The sequence below is a fragment of the Amphiura filiformis genome, chromosome 11 (genome assembly GCF_039555335.1).
Source record: "Amphiura filiformis chromosome 11, Afil_fr2py, whole genome shotgun sequence".
In the NCBI taxonomy this organism is placed as follows: Eukaryota; Metazoa; Echinodermata; class Ophiuroidea; order Amphilepidida; family Amphiuridae; genus Amphiura; species Amphiura filiformis.
Window position 1 is genome coordinate 41,161,851 of NC_092638.1, and position 24,565 is coordinate 41,186,415.

The following is a 24,565-nucleotide window of genomic DNA, read 5'->3' on the forward strand; positions in this document are numbered from 1 at the left end:
GTTAAAAAGATGGGGATAGAAAAAGAAAGCACTTTTTAAATCCACATGCAAAATTGTATATGAAAAGAAACAGCAACATGTGAATTTTCATGTAAACCCTTTGAGATGGACATCATAAATATAATGTTTTTAAAAAAAGTAAAATTTGTTGTTGTGAATATCAATTAGAGTTAGAAATTACAAAAAAAAGGAAGTACAATACCAAAAGTTCAACCTGCTATATATGTCACTTTCAGAAAAAATCAGTTACACATGTCCATGGACAGTCAGAATTAATAGGTAAATTTTCACGGGAAAATTTTCTGGACACGTGACACCCATGGGCGCAGACATATTAGCATTATGGAATGTGACCCCGAGCACAGCGGGTGTTCTTCCAATGTATTTGAATAGGAAGAATTCCTTCATTGATGCAAAAAAAGTTACTTGTCGCAAGTTAATAATGTTATTGTAAGAGTTTCCGTGAGATAAATATTTTTTCTGTAGATAGATATTTTTAAAATTACGCTTTGATGATATTGTGAAAAAAATTAAGATAACATAATATTCAATAAATTTGCAATGCAATACATTTCTATCAAAATTGCGGTCAAAAATACTATTCCAATTCACAATTACTAAGACTTGAATAGCGAGGTCACCGCCGGGGTCAGAGATCAGGCTCGAGGTTACACTCACATTGATAATGCATTGGTCACGTTGTCCAGAAAATTTTCCCGTGAAAATTTACCTATTAATTCTGACTGATGGATGTAGCGTTGAAATTCTATATTTACTGAGATATAACTGTGATTTATATATTAGATACTATATGATGTTCATTGTTCAAGTTCATATCAGTGATTTTCTATAAAATAATTTTAAACCAAAAAATATTGAAATCTAATTTTAGTCTGGCAAATCAATGCAAGTCAAAAGGCACAGGAGTATAAACACAATAATTGCACTAACAATTTGCTTGCATTGTTTGATCAAATTATTACCTTGAAAAGGTTCAGAAATATGCAATTAATATGATGCAATGATCAAAAGAAAACATATGCGATGAGACTAGAGAGAAATTTTTGACGACGTTTTTCCACATTATACATACCATTGTAAGCTGATAATTCAAAGTAAATCAAAAGCAAAATATGACCATCAAAAGATAATATTGTTTAAAAGTTGGTTTATTTATGCTTTGTGATATCAATCTGCCTTAACTTTTATTATGTTTTACATGCCTAAAATCAAAAGGATGCATTGCATCTTAATGTACTGCTCAAGGCACACCCATTGCAAGCACTGTTATGATATGACATAACATGTGTTTACATGTAGTTTTGCATTAATGCAGGGGAGCACCTTATAAAAAAATCCTTAAGTATGCTACATAAGTCCATATTGATCTGCATTTTCAAAGCATCACATTGAAACACATTTGGTTTCCTATGTACAGAGCTGCAATAGAGGTTATTCCTGTGACATCACATGTCTGCCATCTTGTAGGTTCAGGCCTATGACTGTTTCTATTGAGGTTTTAGGATATTTTTACGAAAGTAGTAATCAAGTTGAAAACGTTTGATTTTCAGTATTGATAAATTAATTTCACAAACAAATAATGTTTGATGTTGAATTACTGGATGAATAATACCAAGATTTCTTTAAAATTTATAACCCAAGTTTAAATTTGCCAGTACTTCTTAATAAGATAGCTTACGTTGTTGACAGTTTGGTCCATTCCAGGTTGAAGTACAATGACACAAATACCCTCCAGGGATATCCTCACAGCGCCCACCATTTGCACATGGCTCATCCTCACACTCGCCTATATCTAATGGTTAAAACAAAATGGTTATATTAGGTGTCAACCTCCGGTCTGTATGCGGCCCTCCCTTATCAACGTCCAAGGCCACAAAGTCCTTTTGAACAACATTCACAGCAACTGCTACTTGTTACAGAATGAAATTCAATCCCAAATGGTCAGCAGGTTGGGCATTATGCCTACATACAAGAGCTGCCTATATTTAGGCTCATTTTAAAAAATCTTTTGTTTTGGCACCTTTTTTTCAAATCTTGGATACCTTCTAAAATATCATTTTCAAGATCAGAATGCACAGTCATACTGAAATTAGCCCTGTATAAATTAAGTCTTAGTTAGAGCTAGCTTATTCTAGTACACACAAATATTTCGGCGCTTACTTCCAAATATTGAACTAATGGATTGGTATTGAGTTTCATCTGGCAAAAATATGCATATTTTCTGACATTGGCAGCTAAATTGGCTTACTTGTTTGGCAGTTGATCCCGATCCATCCAGTTGGACAATCACAAACATAAGCTCCTATGCGATTCATACACACACCACCATTCATGCAAGGATCACTGTCACATGGTGCTTTAGCTGATAACAAAATAAAATGAATCAAAATGTTCAATTAATCTTCATTTGCTGCAAGCACTGCAAAACTTGAAGTGACAATTGGAGACTTACTGTACCCTATCTGCTAGCTATATTTTCTATTTTTCTATTTTCTCCAGTCCAATTAGGTCAAACAGTAAGGTACTCAACTCTGATGTGTGATTTGGATGAGTTGGTCATGAAAACTATGTTCTCATGAAAATTGAGCAACTTTTATCTAGACGCTTGTCTGACTGCTATCAGGTCACATTTTGTCTTATTAACTGCTTCCATGTTTGCCATTTTCACCATATCTTAGCATATTAATGCTACAATCTTGAATTTGAACAACTCCATTACTATGCAAACTGACACCTTTTAAGCTCAGTTGAATGATGCAATTGAAACACATTTTCCATTGGTCACTGTAAAACAGCATGAATCTGATAAACCATGGATAACTCAGAAAATTAAAATCTAATGCGTGACCGCCAAACTGCCTTCATGCAAGGTAACACAACTCAGTGGAAGTTTTTACTAATAAAATCAAGCCGCTTAATTGAGCAAACAAAAATGAATTACTATGCTGAAAGAGTTAGACATTTGCAAAAACTGACAGTAAAAAACTGGCATCGCCAGGTTAAGGTCATGACAAGGAACTGTTCAAATGAAACATGTATTCAGGTGCCAGGGGTCCAAGCTAATAGACACAACGAAATTGCAAATGTCATCAATTGTAAATTTGTGGATGTTTCTGCTAATTTAGAGCCCCTTGATAATTCTAAGGAGCTCACCACCATGTTTGCACCCATGGAATGTGTATTCAGGTTTAAAAAAGGTCAATGCATCAAAAGATACAGGTCCTGATGGGATAGCGCGTCGTCTTGTCAAAGCATTTGCATACGAGCTGAGTGTTCCTCTCACCGACATCTTGAATAGCTCAGTATACTGAGGGGACGGTTCCACACCAGTGGAAAAAAGCGATCGTGATTCCTATCCCTAAGCAGTATCCTGCATAATATTGACAAGTTGAGACCGGTGTCCCTGACGGACTGTTTTGCTAAAATCAGTGAAGGTTTTGTTGTGGACTGGATTCTTGATGACATTCAACACAAAATAGATCCCAACCAATATGGTAATGTTAAAGGAGTCTCTACCTCACATTATCTGGTTAGTCTGATACATTTTCTACACACTGGGGCTAATTTATCAAAAATGTGTGGGCACTGTTGTCGTGGACGGATTTTTCAAAAGCTTTTGACCTCATAGACCACAATTTACTCATCTCCAAGTTTGTTCATATAGGAGTGAGAGAATCACTCATTCCATGGATTTGTAGTTTCATTTCTGGTAGATAACAGTGTGTCAGATACAACCAAACTTTATCTGACTACAAAAATTTAAATGGGGGTTGCCACAAGGCACAAAATGGGCCCTTTGGGCTTCCAAATCATTATCAATGATGCAGCATCAGATGCTGATGCTAGTGTGTGGAAGTATGTAGATGACCTATCTTTGGCATCAAATGTATCCTATCCTACCAAGAGTACGCTGCAAAAAGATCTGAACAGTTTTGTTGATTGGTCAAAAAATAATAATTTGACACTAAATCCATCCAAGTGTCAAGGGCTTCAGGTTTGTTTCATGAATGACCCACCTGCACCCACTGTGTCTATTGACGATGTGCCTCTTCAGTTTGTCAAATTTGCTAAAATTCTTGGCATTTGGATACAGGATGATTTGAAGTGGACAAACAAATTAATGAAATGTTAAAAAAACAAATAGCCGCATGAATATGCTCCGTACTCTTAAAAGATTAGGTTTTACATCTGATGAACTTGCAGTTATTTACAAAGGCTATGTACGGCCATTGTTAGAATCTGGCGATGTTGTATGGGATTCGTTCTTAACATGTGAACAGGTTAATTCTCTTGAAAAAGTGCAAAAAGGGCTTGCAAAATAATACTTGGCAAGAAATACAACTCATATACTGATGCAATTGAAGAATGTGGAATTCAGACTCTTTCTGACCGTAGGAAAAATCACAGTGTTAAATTTGCTCAGTCTCTGCCAAAATGTGACCGTTGAGCAATCTCATTCCCCTACAAGGCGCCTATGCATGGCAGAGAATTACGCAATTCAAATTCCATCACTGCTTACCTTGTAGAACTGAGCGTTCAGAAAGAGTCCAATTCCACACTTCATCAACTTACTTAATGCTTAAAATTGATGTTTAGTTTCACCCATTGATGCAGTTTAACAATTTTATGCAATTTAATTTAATTATTTTGATGTGACAATTTTTATGGTATGGGTATGACAGTGAATATGAGTGCATTGAGTGACTTGGTGTGTATGCATATTTTTTGGGTGACTGTGTTTGGAAGTACATGTAAGAGGTGCGCCAAGAGTGAGTGGGGGGTGTGTTTGGAGGATAAGTGTGGAAATAGGATTAGTTAAGGGGTTTGCTTTCAATTATGTGCAATATAATTTTTGTGTTTCTTTTTTGTTCTGATGCTTTTTGATGCTATTTGATTTGGTGAGTGGCGCTGTGTATTATGTGGTCACTGTGTTTGGGAGTAAGAGGTGTGCTTAGGTGTCATGTGGGTGTGTGTGAGTGTGGTGTGATGGGGTGAGTGTGGAGATAAGCTTTTATAATTATGTGCAATAGTATTCTGAATATTATATGTTTTTCTTATGTTTATTTCTTGTAATATGTATTTTAATAACTTTTATGTGTAATAATAGTAAATAATTTATTGATGTTTTAATATTGTAAAAAAGTGACAATTTGGCAATTTGCCAATGATGTTATTTTCAATAAATATGAAATGAAATGAAATGAAATGAAGATAAAGTGCTAACAAAAAACCTTTATATCACTTTCATTTCACAGAATTTTGTGTGAGACATTGTGAAAGCAACATTGTGGGTATTTTACAATTTAGGGAGTATTCCCACAATGTAGACGCCTCCAAATGGGATTTTAGGGCCTCTAGAGTGACACACTGTGTATGCCACCACTGATCACTATGGGAGTATCATCATTAGACCTGCTGTCGATTGTCGTTGTGTCGTATTATCATCGATTTGGCCCTAAATCCGACACTTAAAAAAAAATTGTCCTTTTCGACACTTTACGACACTCATCAAAAAAGAAAACAATGAAATTTCCATGCTATTTTGTCCAAATAAGCTTACCGTACGATCATGTTTTCATCGGAAAGTCGAAAATTACCCCCCGAAGTTGACCCGAACCCGGAAGTAGAACGAACCAGGAAGTGTGTTTACACCGGAAGTCGGTGATCGTAATTCATATTGGTGTGATTTTAAGCTTATCTATCGACTTTTTCAGCATTTTTTATCTCATTACGAGTTTCGACACATGTCGATTGTCGATTTTTCCCCGGACACAGTGTTGAATTAGAAATCATGTGTCGATAACAGGTCTAATCATCACAACCCCACAATGTATGTTAACTTACCTGTACTCCCACAATGTCATGTTGTACCAACAAACATACAACATACACGCTGACTTCCCCCATAATGTACCTCTTGCAAGTAGGTATGGTTCTATAACCTTAAATAATAACATGTTTTACCTGATCTACAATGCCATTAGGTGTATTTTCCATACTTTCATGCTAATTATCAAAATTAAATCATTTACTTCCATTGGCAAAAGTCCCAAATTAATACCTTGTTACAATACTTACGTATGTGGCAGTATACCCCAGTGAATACATCTGTACATTCACATATATAACCATTGATTAAGTCCACACAAGTACCACCATTTTGACATGGACCACTGGAACATTCATGAATATCTAAAAAACAAACAAAAACATAATTATACAATAGTGAGGAAACAAAACCTGTACAATATTCATTCCATTAACTGCCCATGCCCCTATAAGTGCCCATCCACTGACTTTAAACAAGTAAAATGTAATATTAGTTAATTAACTGCCCATGCAAATCTGAATCATAGTCTGAAACATACACACTGACGATTTAGAGAATAAACGATAGGAATTTTTGTTTTTACTATCCTCTACCGTGTGATAGACGACAGGCAGGTCCAATATTTTGAGTAGTGGATGCCGGCGCATTGATCAAGGCTGGAATTTTGTAGCAGCTCTTGTCAACATTTTACTCTTACCAATTTCACAAATAGTTCCAGTGTACCCAGCAGGACAGAAACACAAGAAGTAAGTGTAGAAATTACTGCAGCGCCCATCTTGTAGACACGGATTACTGCTGCAGGGATCACGCCTCAAGACAGGTAATTCCTGTCCATCCCGGGTTAGCAGACACACAGGTGAATAGGTTGATTCCATTAAGACATCTACCACCATTATAACATGGATTGGAATCACATTCATTTATATCTGAAGAAAAATTTACAGTAATGTTAAATTCACACACAAACCAGAACCCTGTTGTACATACATAGACAACCATTCTGTTTCACAATTTGTAATTAAGGTTTAATGTGTCCCTTAGTGGACTATGTTTGTGCAGTCCAGTCCAGCAGGTCAGTTGCCTGATGAAGTCTGCTGGTTCCAAATGCAATGTTGCAAATAGTAAGTTCCATAATAATTCCAAAATTCTATTTGTATTACAAAGGTTTATACTCCCTTTAGAGCAATTCTGTGTATGCGTAACATGTCATGGATCAAAATAAATACATTTTTCTAGCTCATGGGAGAGGATCCATATTCTAGTATTCACACATAGCATAACAATTACTGACCCAAGACCACTAAATTAACTTCGTAAACAGAGGTACGGAGAGGTATAACATTTTGTAGCCTGATGTGCCAGGCATGTTTATGTGTAGTGAATGCTAGCAATTTGAAGCTTAACCCAATGAAATACCCACTGACATCACTGTAATATCAGGGGGTAGAGGATATAGCTATACCTTCAAGTTAACTGCAGTTATAAAGGGAGAGGGAGATTAGAGGGGAGATAGCCACACCTACCTACACTGCAGTCATGTCCAGTCCATCCATCTATACACAAACATGAAAACGAGTCAGCTGTGTTCATGCACAAGCCGTTATTTTGACATGGGCTGCTATAACATGGTACCATGGCTGCAATGACCAAAACACAATATACATGTAGTTTGTATGATGCAATGTTAATACCAAACTGGCCTGTGATACCATAATAAAAATGAATTTACACTGGGACCAACTGTGGTTGACCAAATTTTTAGGTTAACATACTTTGGGTTGAAATTATTACATTATTACAAGTTTTGATATGGAATATGCACACAGTGATCAACAATGAGGGCATATTCATACAGAGATTGATATTAAGGTGGGAAAGATATCACTATCTTATCATGAACAATCCCAAAAATATCATCTACATAGACTCAGGGCAGTGAATATATACTCCAAAATAATATTGCACCAACTTTTGGCAAAATTTCAACTTAAGCAGACATTTTCATATTAAGCCAATCAAGCGATTCTTTAGTGTTGAGAGCACCCTTAAATCAACATCAGCAAGCATACCTGAATTGATACAGGCAAGATTTGCATCACAGTTACAATAGTGAGGAAGTGAATTGAGAATTGATTCTGATGTTCACTATTATGTTTGTAAAAACATAATGAAATGCTGTAATGTTGTACTCACCTGACTCACACTGTATGCCATACCAATCATCTGGGCATATACATGTGAATTGCATACTGTCAACATATTCACAGGTGCCACCATGAAGACATGGATAAGAATCACAAGGCAATATGGCTGTTTAAACAAACAAATAAAAAAACATTTTCAAATCAAGTGAATTTGAAAAAATCAGTTTTTGTGATTACCATATTAGTGGAATGTATATAATTAAATGCAGCAGTATGTTATTCTTAGCTCATTGGGGATGATAGATGTGGTTTATGGTTAGAGCATAAAAGAATTTTTGAAAACTAGTTGCTTATTTATCGGCTGATAGAACACGGGAGATAAGAACAATGAGGAGAAATCTTGAATTGTTCCAGTTCTGATTAGGTTTACTTCCACGCCAATCATACTCGTATTTGGAACAAGAGGGGCACTCATGTAAATGTTTCGAGCATCTGCATGAATTGACTTTTGAAAATGATCCTTAGAAAGGAAAGGATACATAAAAATGTCAAATTAACCCTTAACATTGATTTTACACTTACAAAAACACCCTTAACAAGGACTTGGTGCCAAATCTTTCCCCTAACTCTTTCTGATTTCCTAATAAACTAAAAAGTCAGAATTGTGAAGCAAGATATGAAAACCAGGTTCCCTTTAGTAAGAAAAGCGGATCACTGCATTCAGTGTTATAATTAGCAATAAATAGCAAATCACTAATCAGGTAATTTAAAAAAAATACCCTAAGTGAAGATGGTCAAGAAAAAGAAAAGCATTTACCCAAGTTTTATGTAGTTGATGTTGTCATATATAGGATATATAGGATATGGGATGTGCAAACGACTTACGTGTATCACATGTTTCACCTATCCAACCAACAGGACATATGCAGATATAGGAATTCAAGAATCCCTGACATGTACCAAAATTTGAACATGGCTGAGAAATGCAGGCATCAACAGCTGAAATAAATAACATTATTTGTATTAGTTCATCACAAGTACACTGGTTCTGTACACTTTAAGCAACTAAACACACTCAAGATCCAAGATATATACAAGTATTTTCATCAACTGGGAATGTTCATGTTCAATTTCACAACAAATTATTCCTAACTGACTTGTCTCTAAATAACTTGTACACTACAAACTGAAGACTAAGCCTTCCTTAAAAGGCTTAAAAGTACTTTAATTACAGTAACAGTTAAGAGATTTTATTATAAGCCATGGAATCATGGGGTTTTCTTTACCATGTTCACAAATCAAAATATTAGTCAAACTTGATGGATAAAATGTTTTGTTGCTTGCATGAATCATTGATGTATAAACACTCATTATATGCTACAGGAAAACAAAAGACTCTGAAACAGGTGTGTTTTCAGGTGTTTTTTTTTAATACAGACACAGATGCTGATTCCCTGATGTCAACAGGAAGATATTTCAAAGCTGAGGTAGTATGTTATACTTCCGCATAATCTTTGTACAATGCACATTCAGCTTACACTTTCCCCTTCCCCATTTTACATTGTTGGAAGACTACATGTATAATGTAGAAATGGAGATGATGTTGTCCAAATCAACATTGCAATATGGGAGCAGAGAAGGATCTGGATGCTTTGGTGTGGCAACATTTTCCATCATGATTATAGGCCCCTGAATCCATCATAACTTTGTCTTGGATTTGGAGTTTTATATGTCTTGTGTTTTTGAGACATTAAATATCCTTACGCTCATCACAAATATCACCAGTCCACGATGATGTACAAACGCACACAGAATAGGTTTGGAAATTCTGGCACACACCGCCATTGTAACACGGATGAGCTATGCATAGATTGATGGCTACATGAAAAGAAACACAAATAAAAAACAGGTCTTATATGTTGGTTGAAGTTACTTCCTTCAGATTTTTTCTTCTGAACTCTGTGGAAAGAATACATGAGACACTTTCCAATTAAAAGCAGCATTCCAACTTAACTTTCAGCAGGCAGATGTATCAGCTAGAATGGACATGGAAAGTGACATCTACTATGGTTAAAATGTTGAAAAAGAAGTTTCACAATTTCTGCTTTGTTCCCCTGGCTTGCACTACTAATCAGTATGACAATAGCAAGTTGGAAAATCAGTATTCAGACAATAGCATTATCATATACAATCAACACAATTTGTCAAATGCTTTCCACACATGTGATTGTGTCCATTGTAAAAAAAACCCATCAAGTAGATACATACATAGTAGTAAATGGTACAACTGAGATAAACTTAGATTACTGAATATTTGTACTCACCAAGAATATTAAAAATGCATGTTTTTGGCCCGTATTTCCAAAAATTTACCCAAATATTAAAATTGTACTTTTTTGCCAGTTATATCTAACTAAAGAATTAGGATGCAGGTATGTTTCATTCAGCAAAATAGGATAAAATTTTATTGATCCCAAGAAATAGTGCTGTATTTTTCTGGAATCAGGAGTAAAGACTTCCTAAGAAACAAGTCACATTCAGAGGGGGGGGGGGCAAAATCTGAACAGTCTGGGAATATTTTGCTTTCTTCTGAAAGAGAAGAAGCGACAAGATCAAATAATTTGATGTCATCAAACAGCAAGCAGACCTCGGATATATAGCAGCTCATGCCGCCTCAGGTCAGGCTAAAATACAGGCTAAAGTACCCCTGGTGAGCTGTACAAATATTCAGTAGCAAACATATCTAAATTGCTCTCAGCATGAAAAATATAAACTTCTTCAAGATTTCTTAACAAATACATACGGATATCACATTGGTTGCCTGTCCATCCTGATGCACATTCACAACTGAATGATGTGTAGAAATTCACACAGGTAGCTCCATTTTGACATGGGTCTGACTCACAGGTGTCTATACCTACACAAAACAATATAGAAATTATACCCATTACAGATTTTTAAAAATGTATAATTCAAAATATACAAGACTCTTTTGGATTGTTTTATCAATTTTATTGGTTAAAATTACTATTAGAATAATTTTATCCTTGGGGTGAGAACACCTCCTTTCCACCTTTTTCCCAGGTCCTGTTGACTGCAATTCTAGCTGCGGACTTCTCTTTCCATGGGATCTGGTTGCAGGAGGAGTTCTCACCCCTTGGTTGATTATGTGTGCTTATGTGATATTTTTGATATTTTAACACATGTCATGCTTTTTTGTTGTTACAGATTGTTAATTCAGCTTTTAGCTGCTACTGTGTCTTTTAATAAACCATGAATGAATGAATCAATGTTTTTAAACAGGGGCATAGCCAGGGTTTGTGGTACCTGGGGACAAGGATCTGCTCGAAGGAATGTGGCAAAGTGGCTGACCTGCACCCACAATGACTCTTTCTAAACAAATTGCCATTTGCATGTTTCTAATTTGATTTGATTTGATTTGATTTGATTTGATTTGATTCGGTATCTCCATATTGCACATACAAAATAGATATAAAATGCATTAAAGGTCCGTAACCTTATTATCCCCCCGATATTTTTCATTGTTGATGAGGTTTTGGTATCACATAATAGATACTATTTTTCTCATTACTATCCTGAAATTTGACGCTCCAAGTCGATGTATTTCGAGAAATCATGAATCACAGCGGTTTTTACAGGTTACCAGTTTGTAAACAATGGTAAATACTTTGGATTTCTGGGAGGGAATTATGAACGAAATATCAGTCTCCGCAACAGCTACTTTGGTTTGGCGTTATACACATTCTGTGAAAAAAGCTAACCACACTAACTGCTGAGGAGACGGTGAGCCATACCGTGTTGTGCCAAATAGCTCAATTGATTAGCGCGCTTTGTTTTTACCCGAGAGGTACCCGTTCAAAACCCGGTATTGGAAGGGTTTTTTCCTCTCCATTTTACCCAAACTTTTTATATTCATTTGAAATGCACATATTGCAAGGGGAAATATATTTTGTTTCCTTTTTTTTCTAAACGGTTGATTTCCGATTTGGACCGGGCATTGTACAGCATTCAGCATGATTGCCTGCCCAGAATGCAATTCACGATACCAAGGTATTGGATTGCAAATTTGGCTATTTATTCAACGCTGAAAATGCTCTCGCTTTTTTCACAAAGCAGCATAAAGGGGCGATATTTGATATTATTATGTAATTTTAAAGACAATCCATATCCAAAACCAATAGGGTTACCCCCCTTTAATAAATAACATATAATACACATAAAAAAACAAAGCAAGGAGATATCACAGGATAGCCCTTTAAGCCCAAAGGCTTATTTCCGAAGGGGTCCTTTATACATAGAAGGGCAAAAGGCATAAAAACATACAAAAACATACAAGTAAATATATATATACAAGTGAATATTAAAAGTTTAAAAGTAGAAGTATTTAAACATGATTAAAATCATTAGAAACTAAATTTGGTTAAAAAGATGAGTTTTACAGACTTTTGAAACTTGGTTTATTAGAAATTGATTTGATTGCACTTGGTAAGTTGGCCCAATCCTGAATGGCATTAAAATAAAAAGAGCCAGAAGTGATGGTAGTGGATTTTGGAACACAAAAATTTTGAGCACTGTTTCTAGTACTGTATTGGTGGACGTTTGAAACTCTGGTAAAATTTGAACTAAGATAGTCTGGGCCAACTTCATTAAAAATATCAAAAACATGGTTCAACCGGAGTTGATTTGCCCTATTTTGCATGTTAAGGAAATTAAGATCTTTAAAATCATCTTCTGTAATATGATACATGCAATTTTATTTAAAATAAATCTGATAACTTTGTTTTGAGCAATTTGTAGGCTTTTACTCATCTGCTTATGTGTGCCAACATGCCAAGAAGAAATAGAATAATCGAACAAACAAAGTACAAGAGCAGAGCATAAAATTTTCTTGATATTTTGATCAAGAAACTTTGCCTGTCTGTAAAGAAATTTGAGTCTAGAATTTACTTTTTTTAAGACACCAAGACCCATTTCGTCACCATTTGATAATAATCAAGGACAATTTCGGTTTTAAACAAGCTCCCATAATAACTATTTTGTTAAATACATGTGAAGTACTCAACTATTTTGACTTTCACCATTTATAACTCTTGCTTATGTTTTTTAAATTGACTTGTCCCAAAATTAGTCGTCATGTCCCGCCGACCCGCCCTGTCTACTAGTCTTGTATTGTCCTGTATTGTTTTGTGATGTATTGTTTGGCCCACCTCCTCAATCATCCTCAAACTTCCATTTCCTCACTTTTTCCCCACACCTATCATATCCATTTTTTAAATTCCAGGTTGGGCCAAACCTAAAGTTCTTTTGAGCTTATCTGGCTCCTCCTACATATTTCTCCCATCCCTTCATGCATTCAAAATATGTACAGGAATGCCTAAAACTATTTTCTAAATTGTTAATTTTTTTTGCTCCAACCTGTATACATTCTTTTCAGCTCAGTTCATGGCTTTTTATTTGAAACTCCTTGCTGTAATCACACATATGTGGAGTACCATATTTTCTGTAAATTAAACACATTCTTTATGTGCTACTACATGGTGTAAAATTGATGTGAAGTATATATTTATATCGAAAAGGTAAAATTTAACTAGTTCTCACGACATACATTGTGAAGGTTGGTGGCCTGCGACCAGCATCCACTGGTCTTCAATGCCGACTGATGTTGGGTAGCGGAAAACTGGGTCATCTGACCGGAAATAGCAACGGATGTTTGTTTGAAATATTTTTAACTCACTCTTTATTTGTATGCAGATTTTTGTTGATAGCACCTATACTATGTTTCACTTTTGTCCCGCCCATCGTGTTTCACAATTACCTCCATTGATCCGCCCATCCTGGAAAATTATTTTAAAATAAATATTAGTAACATACAATAAAAGAAAGATACATTGTGAAAGCACTGTAATGTGCTCTAATTGAGTATGTGCAACTACATCCAAACACGCAGTACCTCCATTTTTGCCATACACGGTGAAATGAATGACATCCCAAGCCTAAAATCTGGTAGTCAGCAGCCAACTAATTTGATACGTAACATGAGTGAAGAGAGGCAGAAAATTATTTTTAAAAAATAAATATTAGTAACATACAAAAGATTTTAAAAGAAAGATACATCATGTGAAAGCACTAAATTTGAAATAATGTGCTCTAATTGAGTATGGAATGCAATTCATGATCAAAGCATGCAGTTTACACAGAGCAATAAAAATCAAATAATTAAATATTTTGCAATTCGCAAAAGAAAAGCGACATTTTGCCACAATACCCGCTTGAATTATGAAAACAGCCGGATTTTTTTTTTTTTTTTACCAACTCAACCATTTGTACATTTTTTATTGAAGGCTAAATATTAATATTAAGACCCTTCACAATTAATTTTTAGTTTACTATTTAAAGATTTTAAAAAGGCATGAGGTAACTTAATTATTAGTTATTTATAACTTATTATTTTCTTCACAATACCCGCTGAATTCATGATCAAAGTAAGAAAGTGGATATGTGCAATTCTCAATTTTTGACATGCTCAATTTGAGCATCCATGTTGTTGGGATTCAATGAGTAAGTCCTACTATCCAATTAAAGTGCTGGCTTGGGGCACAATCTTGTAAATCAACTTCAAATAAAAAAACCTTTGTTAAAAAAAATTATTAAAAAATAAATAAATTAAAAAAAAATTTTTTTGAATTTAAAAAAAAAAAAGGGCCCAGATTTTCGCGATTTTGACCCGGCCATGGAGGGCAACACAACATTTTTTTTTTTTTTTTTTTTTTTTGATGTAAACAACTTCAAATATTTTGGCAAAAAAGTGATTCTTTTCTCTTTAAAATCACACTTTTTTGTGGTAAAAGAATAGAAAAAGGGTTGTTGCCTTATCTTTTACCCCAAAGTAATGTGTCTTCGGCAGTAAAAATGTTCAAATAATGGGTTCAGCTGCGCCTCACCTATCATTTATGTTTTTAGTGCCTCTGACACATAATTTGGGTGTAAAGGACAGAACTGGATGGAGAAGATTTACTAGGCAGAGGGCAAAGAGACTTGATGTCCTCAGCATCTAAGTCTATTAAGTAAGTCAAAAATGATAGCGCATTACCCTTTATTTCTTCAGTAATGTTAGCCCTGTATGGGGCACTGCAATCTGACTTCAGCAATAGAGGCTGTCAGCTTTTTCCGTGGGATCCGCCATCTTGTGGGTACTGCCGTTCTGCATGTCATGCGTTAGTCATTACGCCTCTGATTACGCAGAAGACGCAGCACGTGACACACCTCTTAAGTCAAGCGCCAACGCGGTGATCTTAGCAACAAGGCACTCCGTACCCACAAGATGGCGGCGTTGACGTCACAATGACTATCTCTATATTTGAAATATCAAACTCAATTCAGCAAAGATTCCTTTTTTTTCACATTTCAGTTCATTGTTCTTGTTAGCTTTATGTGTTCACTGCTGTTATGAGGTACATACACTCTCAAATATGCCCTTTATAAATAGGATATGTGCAATAACTTACCAACATCACAGATACTGCCATGCCAACCAGGCATACAATCACACAAAATTACAGGTCCATAATCCTGACAGCTTCCTCCATGCATACATGGGTTAGTAGTTGCACAGTTGACAGGTATTGTACACTTAACACCTGCCCATCCATCAGTACAGATGCAGGTGTAATAGGTTAGGAATGATTGACAGGTGGCTCCATTCATGCAAGGGCCACTCTCACAAGGGTTGTTTTCTGAAATAAACAAACATACATAAATTGTTTCCAAAAACATGATTTATCCTGCCAATATTTTTGGTGCATCATAACTTATTACACTTACACTTCTAAATGATAAAAATTGCTTATTATTGTTCTAGAGTTAGACTGAACTAAGATTTCTCAAAGGGTTTGAAATTTTGCTTAATTTTAGAAATGAAACCATAATAAAAAGCCATAAACAAAATTTGAGTAAGTAGTAACTAGACATTTGTCTCTAGATAAGGTCCTTGAACTGATCAACAGCCTCATTCCCCCCATTTACCTCATTGTTGATGAGATTTTGGTGTTATATAATATATCCTATTTCCTCATTACCATCCTGAAATTTCATGTTCCAAATCAAATCCAAATTTAGTATTATATCCTTCATTAATATATTCTCGTTCGTTAATTGGTTAAACGAGTATCATGTGACCAAAAATAGTTTTGCTATTTTACAAAACAGTCAAAAAGCCGATTGATGAGGGAACAGGTACTATTCAAAGTACTATCTCCCGGAAATAGTTTTACTATCTCCTCTGAGCGCCAGTATGACCTCATATCCGTCGCAGTTCCTAGTGGTCCGTGCAACTCGCCACATACACAGGATATCACAGCCGTTCTATAGTTATGAGTAATTAAAATATCTTGTGCACCACTACAACAATTAATACACAAATTCAAGTTACAGTCAAATGAAAGTTTTAATCTTTTAAACAAGGGCAGCAAAATACAATTTCCTTTAATATTTTCAGGAAACAAAGGCACTGGACTGATAGATTTGGTATCAAAGGTCATCTGAGTGGCATTATCAAAAATTTGACCTTATTTCACATATGTTCCCATAAATCAAATTGGTATTTGCTGACATCAGCCTGATTTGCACGCATAGAGTCACATATTGCTAGCTGGTCGCTCCTGCCATGAAATTACATTACAAAGCTCTTCACTGGTATACGAATTCACATTACCTCAGAGGTTTACAGGGCTGTCAACTTTATGTAATTGGTTGGCTTTGTCAAACAAGGGGGGGGGGGGTTGATTGTTAACCCCCAAATTTCACCAGGGCACTCAAGAATCTAAACAAGTAGGGGAATTTTACTACATTTGACAATGCATGAAAGTTTACTCCCTTGGTGTGAGAGCCTGAGAAAATGCCCAAATATGTGAAAATGTGCGAGACTGAGTTGACAGCCCTGTGTTATGGTTCTTACCTATTTGACAGTGAGTACCTGAATACCCATTGGGGCACACACACTCATAGTAAGTCCTATAGTTGTTACACACTGCTCCGTTCTGACATGGGGATGAATGGCATACATTGGTAGCTGCAAACACACACATAATTATGACAACTTTTAGTAGTGTTGTTTATTGTCTACTTTAGGTAATATAGCAATATTTAGCTGACATTATATTGTAATCCCTAGCAATGACTGATCTGGCAGATTATCATTAATCACTCTGTGATTTGTCACTGTGGCTATAACACTATTCAACCATAAATGTATCACATATAACATTTAAATCTATAACATTTCGTCTAAATCCAGGCCAAAGAATGTGCACATTACAACATTTGGCCAATTGTGTCCTGGTATTTAAAGCTAGTCATTAGGCTGAATATGGTACATAATTTATTTTAGTTTACAAAAAAACACACAATATGCCTTCAGTCTATATATATATACTTATGACAAATGACCATACAGAGACTTGCCTGTCACAAACATGGGTTGCATTTCTAGACATCTGGTATATCAGTGATTCCGTTTTTGTGGTTAATTTCTTCAAAATGTTCTAAAATATTTTGGGAAAATAGCTCAATTTTGAATTACTGTAGCCAACAATTTTGATTATCTGCCAAAACTTCCTGGAAATTTCAATAACTGTGTAAATTAGATTTATACTCTAGTAGCATACTTTCTTAGTATGTGCTTACTATCGAGTGCTTTGGACTCACTTTACCAACTGAGCTAATGGGGTTGAGACACACATTTGCAGGATTACTTGTTCAAATATAACTATTTGTATCGATGATTTGCTCAAAACCGTTTACACTTTTGTGGATAGGACACTTCATGTTTGCATGTTTTAAAGATGCTCAATAGTAAGCATGTATGCTAACTATCGAGTATTTACAATATACCGATGCCCAGGTCCAATTTTCTAGCAAAGTTGGTACAGTGATTGGTGATTGATTGATTGATTGATTGATTGACAGGTGGATGGGTCCACTTTTTTTGTTAATTCTCAGAGATACTTTCCTACCAGAACCAAATGTAAAATGTATGCATTAATTCATTCATTCATTCATTCTAGGTTAATAAATGCATATCACTTGCTGGGTGGGAGTGAAATTGTTCGCAATTTTGCTATTTTTATAACAAAATTGTCAATAAAAGTGTTTGAAAATACAAGCAAATATAAATGCATCAACCAGCAAGAAAAAATGAACGCGTCCGAAAGCACTGTGTGTAGTACGCGGAGTGCGTGCCCATGCATATCTACACAATTAAAGCATGGTTTGGATTTTTCTAACGCTTGCTCTGATTGGTTCTCGCTACGTAGAAGTGTATGAAATTGATATGATGATATTACACACATAGGTAAAGCCATGATTTCTCCGTGATACGGAAAAAATTCACAGAATTCAGGGTTTGCTCACGGAAATTTGAAAATGCCACAAAATAGTGAAAAACTGTGCAAAATGTCCTAACTTTTGTGTTGATTTGCAAAAGAAAACAAAGAAAAGTGATAATTTCAATCCATTCTAGGCCTATGATGCAAGATTCTGGCTGAAACTGGTCGGAATACACACAAGATAATTGATGATGCTTAATTTTAATGGGGATGTTGAGGGCAGACTACAGTAAAAAGGTACATACAATTATATAAGACAAATTACACTTTTAAAAACATGCTTGTATTCACTTTTCAGTGCTTTATAATGTAAAACGGAAAATCACGGAATCATCCAATTTGTAACACAGAATTTAAATTTTGTAACACGAAAAAATTGTGGCTTTACACATAGGTACTCACGTATTTCACAGCTTTCACCCATCCAGCCTGGAATACACAGGCAGAGATAGCCATTTACATTGTCAAAACAAATGCCATCATTTTGACATGGGTAACCTTCACACTCATCAATATCTAAGTACAAAACAAAAAAATAATACTATGTATTATCAATATGCAGCTAATGTATGTTGAGTCATTTGTTTCTTGTGCACAGGACCTCAATCCACATTCTTGTTCACAAAAAATAATCCAAATACCTCTTTGGTCAAGATCATTTTCTCCTGTAAGTGTAAAATAATATGCTCTGAAAGCCAACATTTCCACATACACCAACCAAATGTCATGACATTTTCAGGGAAGCTAACTTTAGTTTTTAACATGGCTCCAATTGCTGTGGATTTGTGTGATTCTGAACAATTTAAAAAAAAAACATTTTCAGTTAATACCACAAATGTTTGTAACCTGTTTTTGAAAAGTTGAAAAAACATTTGTTCAAAAGTGCTTTGCAAAAAAATATATTTAACAATCACACATGTTGTCGACAATATAAAAACATTTCTATCACTTTATTATATAAAATGTTTAAAAGCTTATATTCTTATTACAACCCCAACATTTAATGTTGTTGAAACATTGTTAAAACATACTTGTTGATATATTCTTTCCTGAATATATCATATGAAACCATTATTTATCTGCCCCATTGTTTGTAATGTTTACTTTGGTGTTATATGGTGATCTAACTCTCTAAATATTTTATTGACTCCTTGTCAGAACTTAAGTGAATGGAAACTTTTTGCAGTAACTTACTAATATTGCATCTATCTCCTGTCCATCCTGGGTTACACAAGCAGTAAAATCCTCCTCCATTCTCACCACATGTTGCACCATTAAGACATGGGTTAGATGCACACAGATCAGGATCTATGCATATAGGTGATATTAGGATCAAGATCAGATCAAAGTTATGATCCTGGATTCAACAATCAGCATTTACACCATATATCAACACCATTTTTGGCATAATATAAACCAGATGTTTTGGCATAATATTTGTAATGTTTACATGTGTCACAATAAAATCCCAAATAGAACACCACAGTTAGGTGACTAAAAAAGTAAATGGATTTTTCCCAATTTATATTTTATGCACTCACTCACCCCCTTCCTATAACCAGCTCCCCTTCCTATACAGGGGGCACATCACCCCGTCCTATAACCAACTTTGAGAAATGTGCACTAAATATGGCTGAAAATGCTAAATTTTAAAAAAACTGGTTTTCGTCTAAATTTAATATATTTTTGATGCAGTTGAAAAAATAATAGATATTTTTATCTAGTTTTTAAAAATTAATAAACACATTTTTTTACTCAAGAATTTTTGTGTGGTCCGAAAAAATTTGGGCTAAAACAAAACGATTTGGGGCATTTTCGTCAAAAAATTCCCATTTTTGGCCAAATTTGACCTCACAGATGAATTCATCAAGCCTTTGCCATTCTAAATATGTATACTTTGATATACTTTAGACCAAACAAAAATTTAGCAGTTATGAGACCCAAAAGCTTCCATAAATCCAGGGTTAAGACCACCCTTAATGCTGATATTAGTATACTGTAAAGAAGCAATAACTCCATGGGCATGCATGATTATAAATAAATGTACTGTGCTCAATGAATTATTCTAATCTTAACAATACCACCAGAGCAAAACAGCTGGGGCTAGACTGGGTAAGAGTGAGATGTGCAGGGGATTTACGATAAACATACAACTTACCCTTCTCACACTGATGACCAACTATGCCATCAGGACACATGCAAAAGAATTGCCCAGCAAAGTCTATACAGGTACCACCTTGAATGCAGGGATTGGAATGGCATGCAATGAAACCTACAGAGGGATAGGAGAGATACATACATGCAATCATGCAAGGGTGGTAAAATAATAAGAATGATAAAATTGACTTTGTATACACTGTACAGTAAACATTAAGACTACAGGGGGATAGAACATGCATATATGAGAGACATAAATACGAGGGGGTATCAAAAAGTTTTAGAAAGAGCTATATCAATGAAACTTTGTCAGTGCAATCACTGGTCCTTATGTACACAAATTATTGGACAAGTGGTTTACACATGGCGTGTTCACAAGACAATACCCTATCACTCACTCAAAAGCCTATGAAATTTCATTCACAGAAATATGAACAAGTTTGATAAAATAAATTTCTCCATCTCTAGAACTTGCATGTCATTCATTCCCAATAAACCCATCTTGCACAGTTGTTGAACACAAATAATGTGCATTAATAGAATGGCATTTGAATATCTTTTGAATAAAACTTCTTTACAACTTTGATTTCACAAAATTTGACTTTGATTGCATGTGGAGGTTAGTAAACTATACCACTGGGAATGGCAACATTTATAGGTTGATAAACATGCATCACTTGTTGGGAGTGAAAATAATGCACACGTACTGAGATGTTGATGCATCAGATGCACGAGCCCCAAAGGGGGGAAAGCATTAGATGTATCAACATCTCAGTACAAGTGCATTACTTTGTACAATTTTTCGAGCAATTAATCTATTTCATATAAAAAAAAAAAACATGATTTTTTGCATTGCAGGTATTTGCTAATGTGGATGCAGATTAAGAGCCCTTACCTGAACTTTAATTAGGATAGGCGGAAATTGACTGCTGCACACCACAAATATATACACAAACACCCCCATGCCAACACACCCCAACATAGCATGCATGTCCCCTGCACCCACTCAAACATACCCTATCTACAAATAATATATAATTATCTACAAATAATATATGGACATCAGCTTCTTGCTATCCAAACATGGATGTTACACAACTCAACAGTCAAAGCTTTGCATTGTTATTTATCAACAGTGAACTATAATTTTGTTTAAATGCTTCTGCTATCCATTTCATTCAGTCTTAGAATGTGGACTGTCCACACTTAATTCTTGCTTCATCTGTGAATGGATAGCAAAGTATCAATGTGTGTCCAAGTTTAGGATTGATTACCCATGTACATGCATGCAATACATTGATATACATCCACAAACAGACATAAAAAGTCAACCTACTTATTTCACATCTAGGTCCTTGATAACCAGGAAGGCATGTGCATATGTAGTAGCTGCCATAAGTATGACACATTCCACCATTTAAACAAGGGTAAGACTCACATGGATCCACTGCTACTGAAAATAAGTATAACATAGTTTGGTGTGTTTTGTGTTTACTATATATAATGTACATGTATACATACACACCTACATATATTTTCAATTTTAATAAAGAAAAGCTTCCCTGTAAGGCAAGTAAGCTTGTTATGGTACAGAAGCACAATTGTAGGTCACAATCTCATGGATGCTTTTTAATGACGTTTATTTGACATTTAGCATGGTGATCACATGACTTCGAGCAAGAACTGCAAATATTACTATCTGATATGAGTTGGCTATATAAATAACATTTGAATTCCTAGGGGTGCATAATTGACAACAAGTGGACCTTTTTCCTACATAAATTTGCTTAGGCAAAAATTGACCTTATCATGCTAATTTGAGTTTAGCATGAAAAAGTGGTCCCTTTGTAATATTTTTGTATAATTTATACCGTTTTGAGTACAATTTTTGCAACCACTCTCCAGATTTGGTGCTGCTTACAGCGTAAACAGAATCACATCATCATCAGATCGGCACCTCACTTGCTGGACATTTGACAAGCTGTGTTGTAATGAGTGACCCAGATGTGACAATTTTCAGCCAGTGCAAAAGTTCTTTGCAAACTACTGTAGCTCACCTGTATCGCAATTAGTTCCTATGAAGCCATCCTGACAATCACATGTATAGGAATAGTTGATGAGATCACTGTAACATATACCATTGTTTTGGCATGGAAAACTGGCACAGGGTTCAAGTTCTGCAAATTCAAAGAATGTTTTAAAATACTGACGTTAGTGAAAAATAATTATTATGCGGTGTTAAGAGGAAAATAAAGTTTGCATGCAGATGATTATGCAGATCAGAAATCTAGTAAAAATGGGAATATCAGGCAGGGTGTACATGAAGCAACATCAATTAATGTTCTTAATAAGGCAGTGCTTATAACCTTAATAGCTCTTGTGAAAATATCTTGACATATTCAAACCAAGTAGAATTTTTCAATGGTTAAGCATATGTGCCCATCCACCACAAACTGGTCGTAAAGTCGGCATTTTCCATTTTGAGATACAATCAAAAACAGTAAATGGATTTCTATGTAAAACATATAGGAATTTGACCTTTGATGAACCGTAACTTTACTTCCAAATGTCCGATAAAGCTGGTTGAGGTGTCATTTTAAAGCTGCAAGTGCATTCTTTCAAAATATGCAATCAACAGAAAATGATCTAGAGCCGACTTTACTACCACTTCATGGTGGATGGTCACATATGTGCTTCTTATCAGTGTTCAAAATAAGTGGTTGTCTATTGCCAATGAAAATGGCAACAAGGATCATTGGTAATGTTGAATCCATTATCAGGAGGATGACACAGGCCCAGGGACACAGGGTTAAATGTCGGACAATTTTATAGGGCCTTTTCCAAACTCGTTTGGTGGGAGACAATTATCACTTCAACATGAAAAATGATACAAAGATTCATAAACCACAAAAGTCTGGATAATCTGGACAATGAACATTTCAAACTTTTGAGCAAGAAAAAGAGATAACAGATGTGTACTGTATAGAAGGAAGTTCAAACCTCGCAAAATTGATAGAAACATGATTAAAGGCAACTCTAGAAATGTAAGAAGACATGCTAAGGAAAAGAAGATAGAAGATAGGCATTTTGTCTTAAAGCCATAATATACAATCTTTTTTAAACTTGATATTTGGTATATTTATAATGTTTACACATGTTCTAACTTACACCAATTGAAACCAGCCAAATTTGTCATATTTGTAAGGGTGGGAAAAGCAATTTGGAATTATTACACCTAGTAAGTGTTTATTCTTTCATTTTACCTCATTATTCTAGCTTAAAATGGTAGGAAACCTATACATGACAATTAGTTCTAATATTATTTTGTCAAAGAAATAACAAAATATACAATTTGACAGAAATGGTATATATTGTGGCTTTAAAACATGACGATGTTTGAACATGAGATGCTTGTATCTGTCTCTACCTGTTTGGCAATATATGCCAATATATCTGGAGGAGCAGAAGCAAACATATGAGTTCTGCATATTAACACATGTTCCCCCATTTCTACATGGCAGGCTAGCACACTCATCTATATCTAGAAGTGAAAACATACAGGCAAATATTGATGAGCTATAATTATTCCTATGTCCAGGGATGACAAACAAACATAAAGACAAACATGTTAGAGAAGCATTAATTATGGATGGCCAAGAGTATCAAAACACACCTAAGATTATATGTCTAAACTTGAATATCCAAAAATTTCATGATAAGATTTAAATTGACAAATGAGAAGGGCCAAAAATCACAATAGCCAATCTTATCATATAACTGTAGGAAAACATCAAAGAGTGCATATTTACGCTTTATATTTAGTCAGTATTGTGTAAGCAAATTGATGACTAGATAGAGCTGCTAATAGTCACCAGTCATCAAGGTGTTTTGCAAGTTCTCAAATTGGTGATATTGTCCATCACTAAATCATAGTAAATGGTCAAAGGCATTTAAAATCTTGGTTGAGAATTGATACTGTAAGTTGATTGGCTGTTTGTGATTCTGGCCCT

General features: G+C 35.1%; 1 protein-coding gene across 1 annotated transcript in view; it reads right to left on the reverse strand.

Annotated features, from left to right (window-relative positions):
• The window catches only part of LOC140163688 (uncharacterized), a 50,851-nt gene that overhangs the window by 3,010 nt on the left and 23,276 nt on the right, over positions 1–24,565 (reverse strand). Inside the window, exons 12-28 of the mRNA XM_072187004.1 lie at positions 23,983–24,096; positions 22,613–22,732; positions 21,892–22,005; positions 20,557–20,670; positions 19,593–19,706; positions 18,801–18,914; positions 16,970–17,083; positions 15,522–15,749; positions 10,799–10,912; positions 9,760–9,873; positions 8,881–8,994; positions 8,045–8,161; positions 7,375–7,488; positions 6,549–6,734; positions 6,100–6,213; positions 2,270–2,383; positions 1,700–1,813 (exon numbers count right to left, since the gene is read on the reverse strand). Coding sequence (XP_072043105.1) covers positions 1,700–1,813; positions 2,270–2,383; positions 6,100–6,213; positions 6,549–6,734; positions 7,375–7,488; positions 8,045–8,161; positions 8,881–8,994; positions 9,760–9,873; positions 10,799–10,912; positions 15,522–15,749; positions 16,970–17,083; positions 18,801–18,914; positions 19,593–19,706; positions 20,557–20,670; positions 21,892–22,005; positions 22,613–22,732; positions 23,983–24,096 — 2,133 coding nt within the window. The remainder of the gene's footprint in view (positions 1–1,699; positions 1,814–2,269; positions 2,384–6,099; positions 6,214–6,548; positions 6,735–7,374; positions 7,489–8,044; positions 8,162–8,880; positions 8,995–9,759; positions 9,874–10,798; positions 10,913–15,521; positions 15,750–16,969; positions 17,084–18,800; positions 18,915–19,592; positions 19,707–20,556; positions 20,671–21,891; positions 22,006–22,612; positions 22,733–23,982; positions 24,097–24,565) is intronic.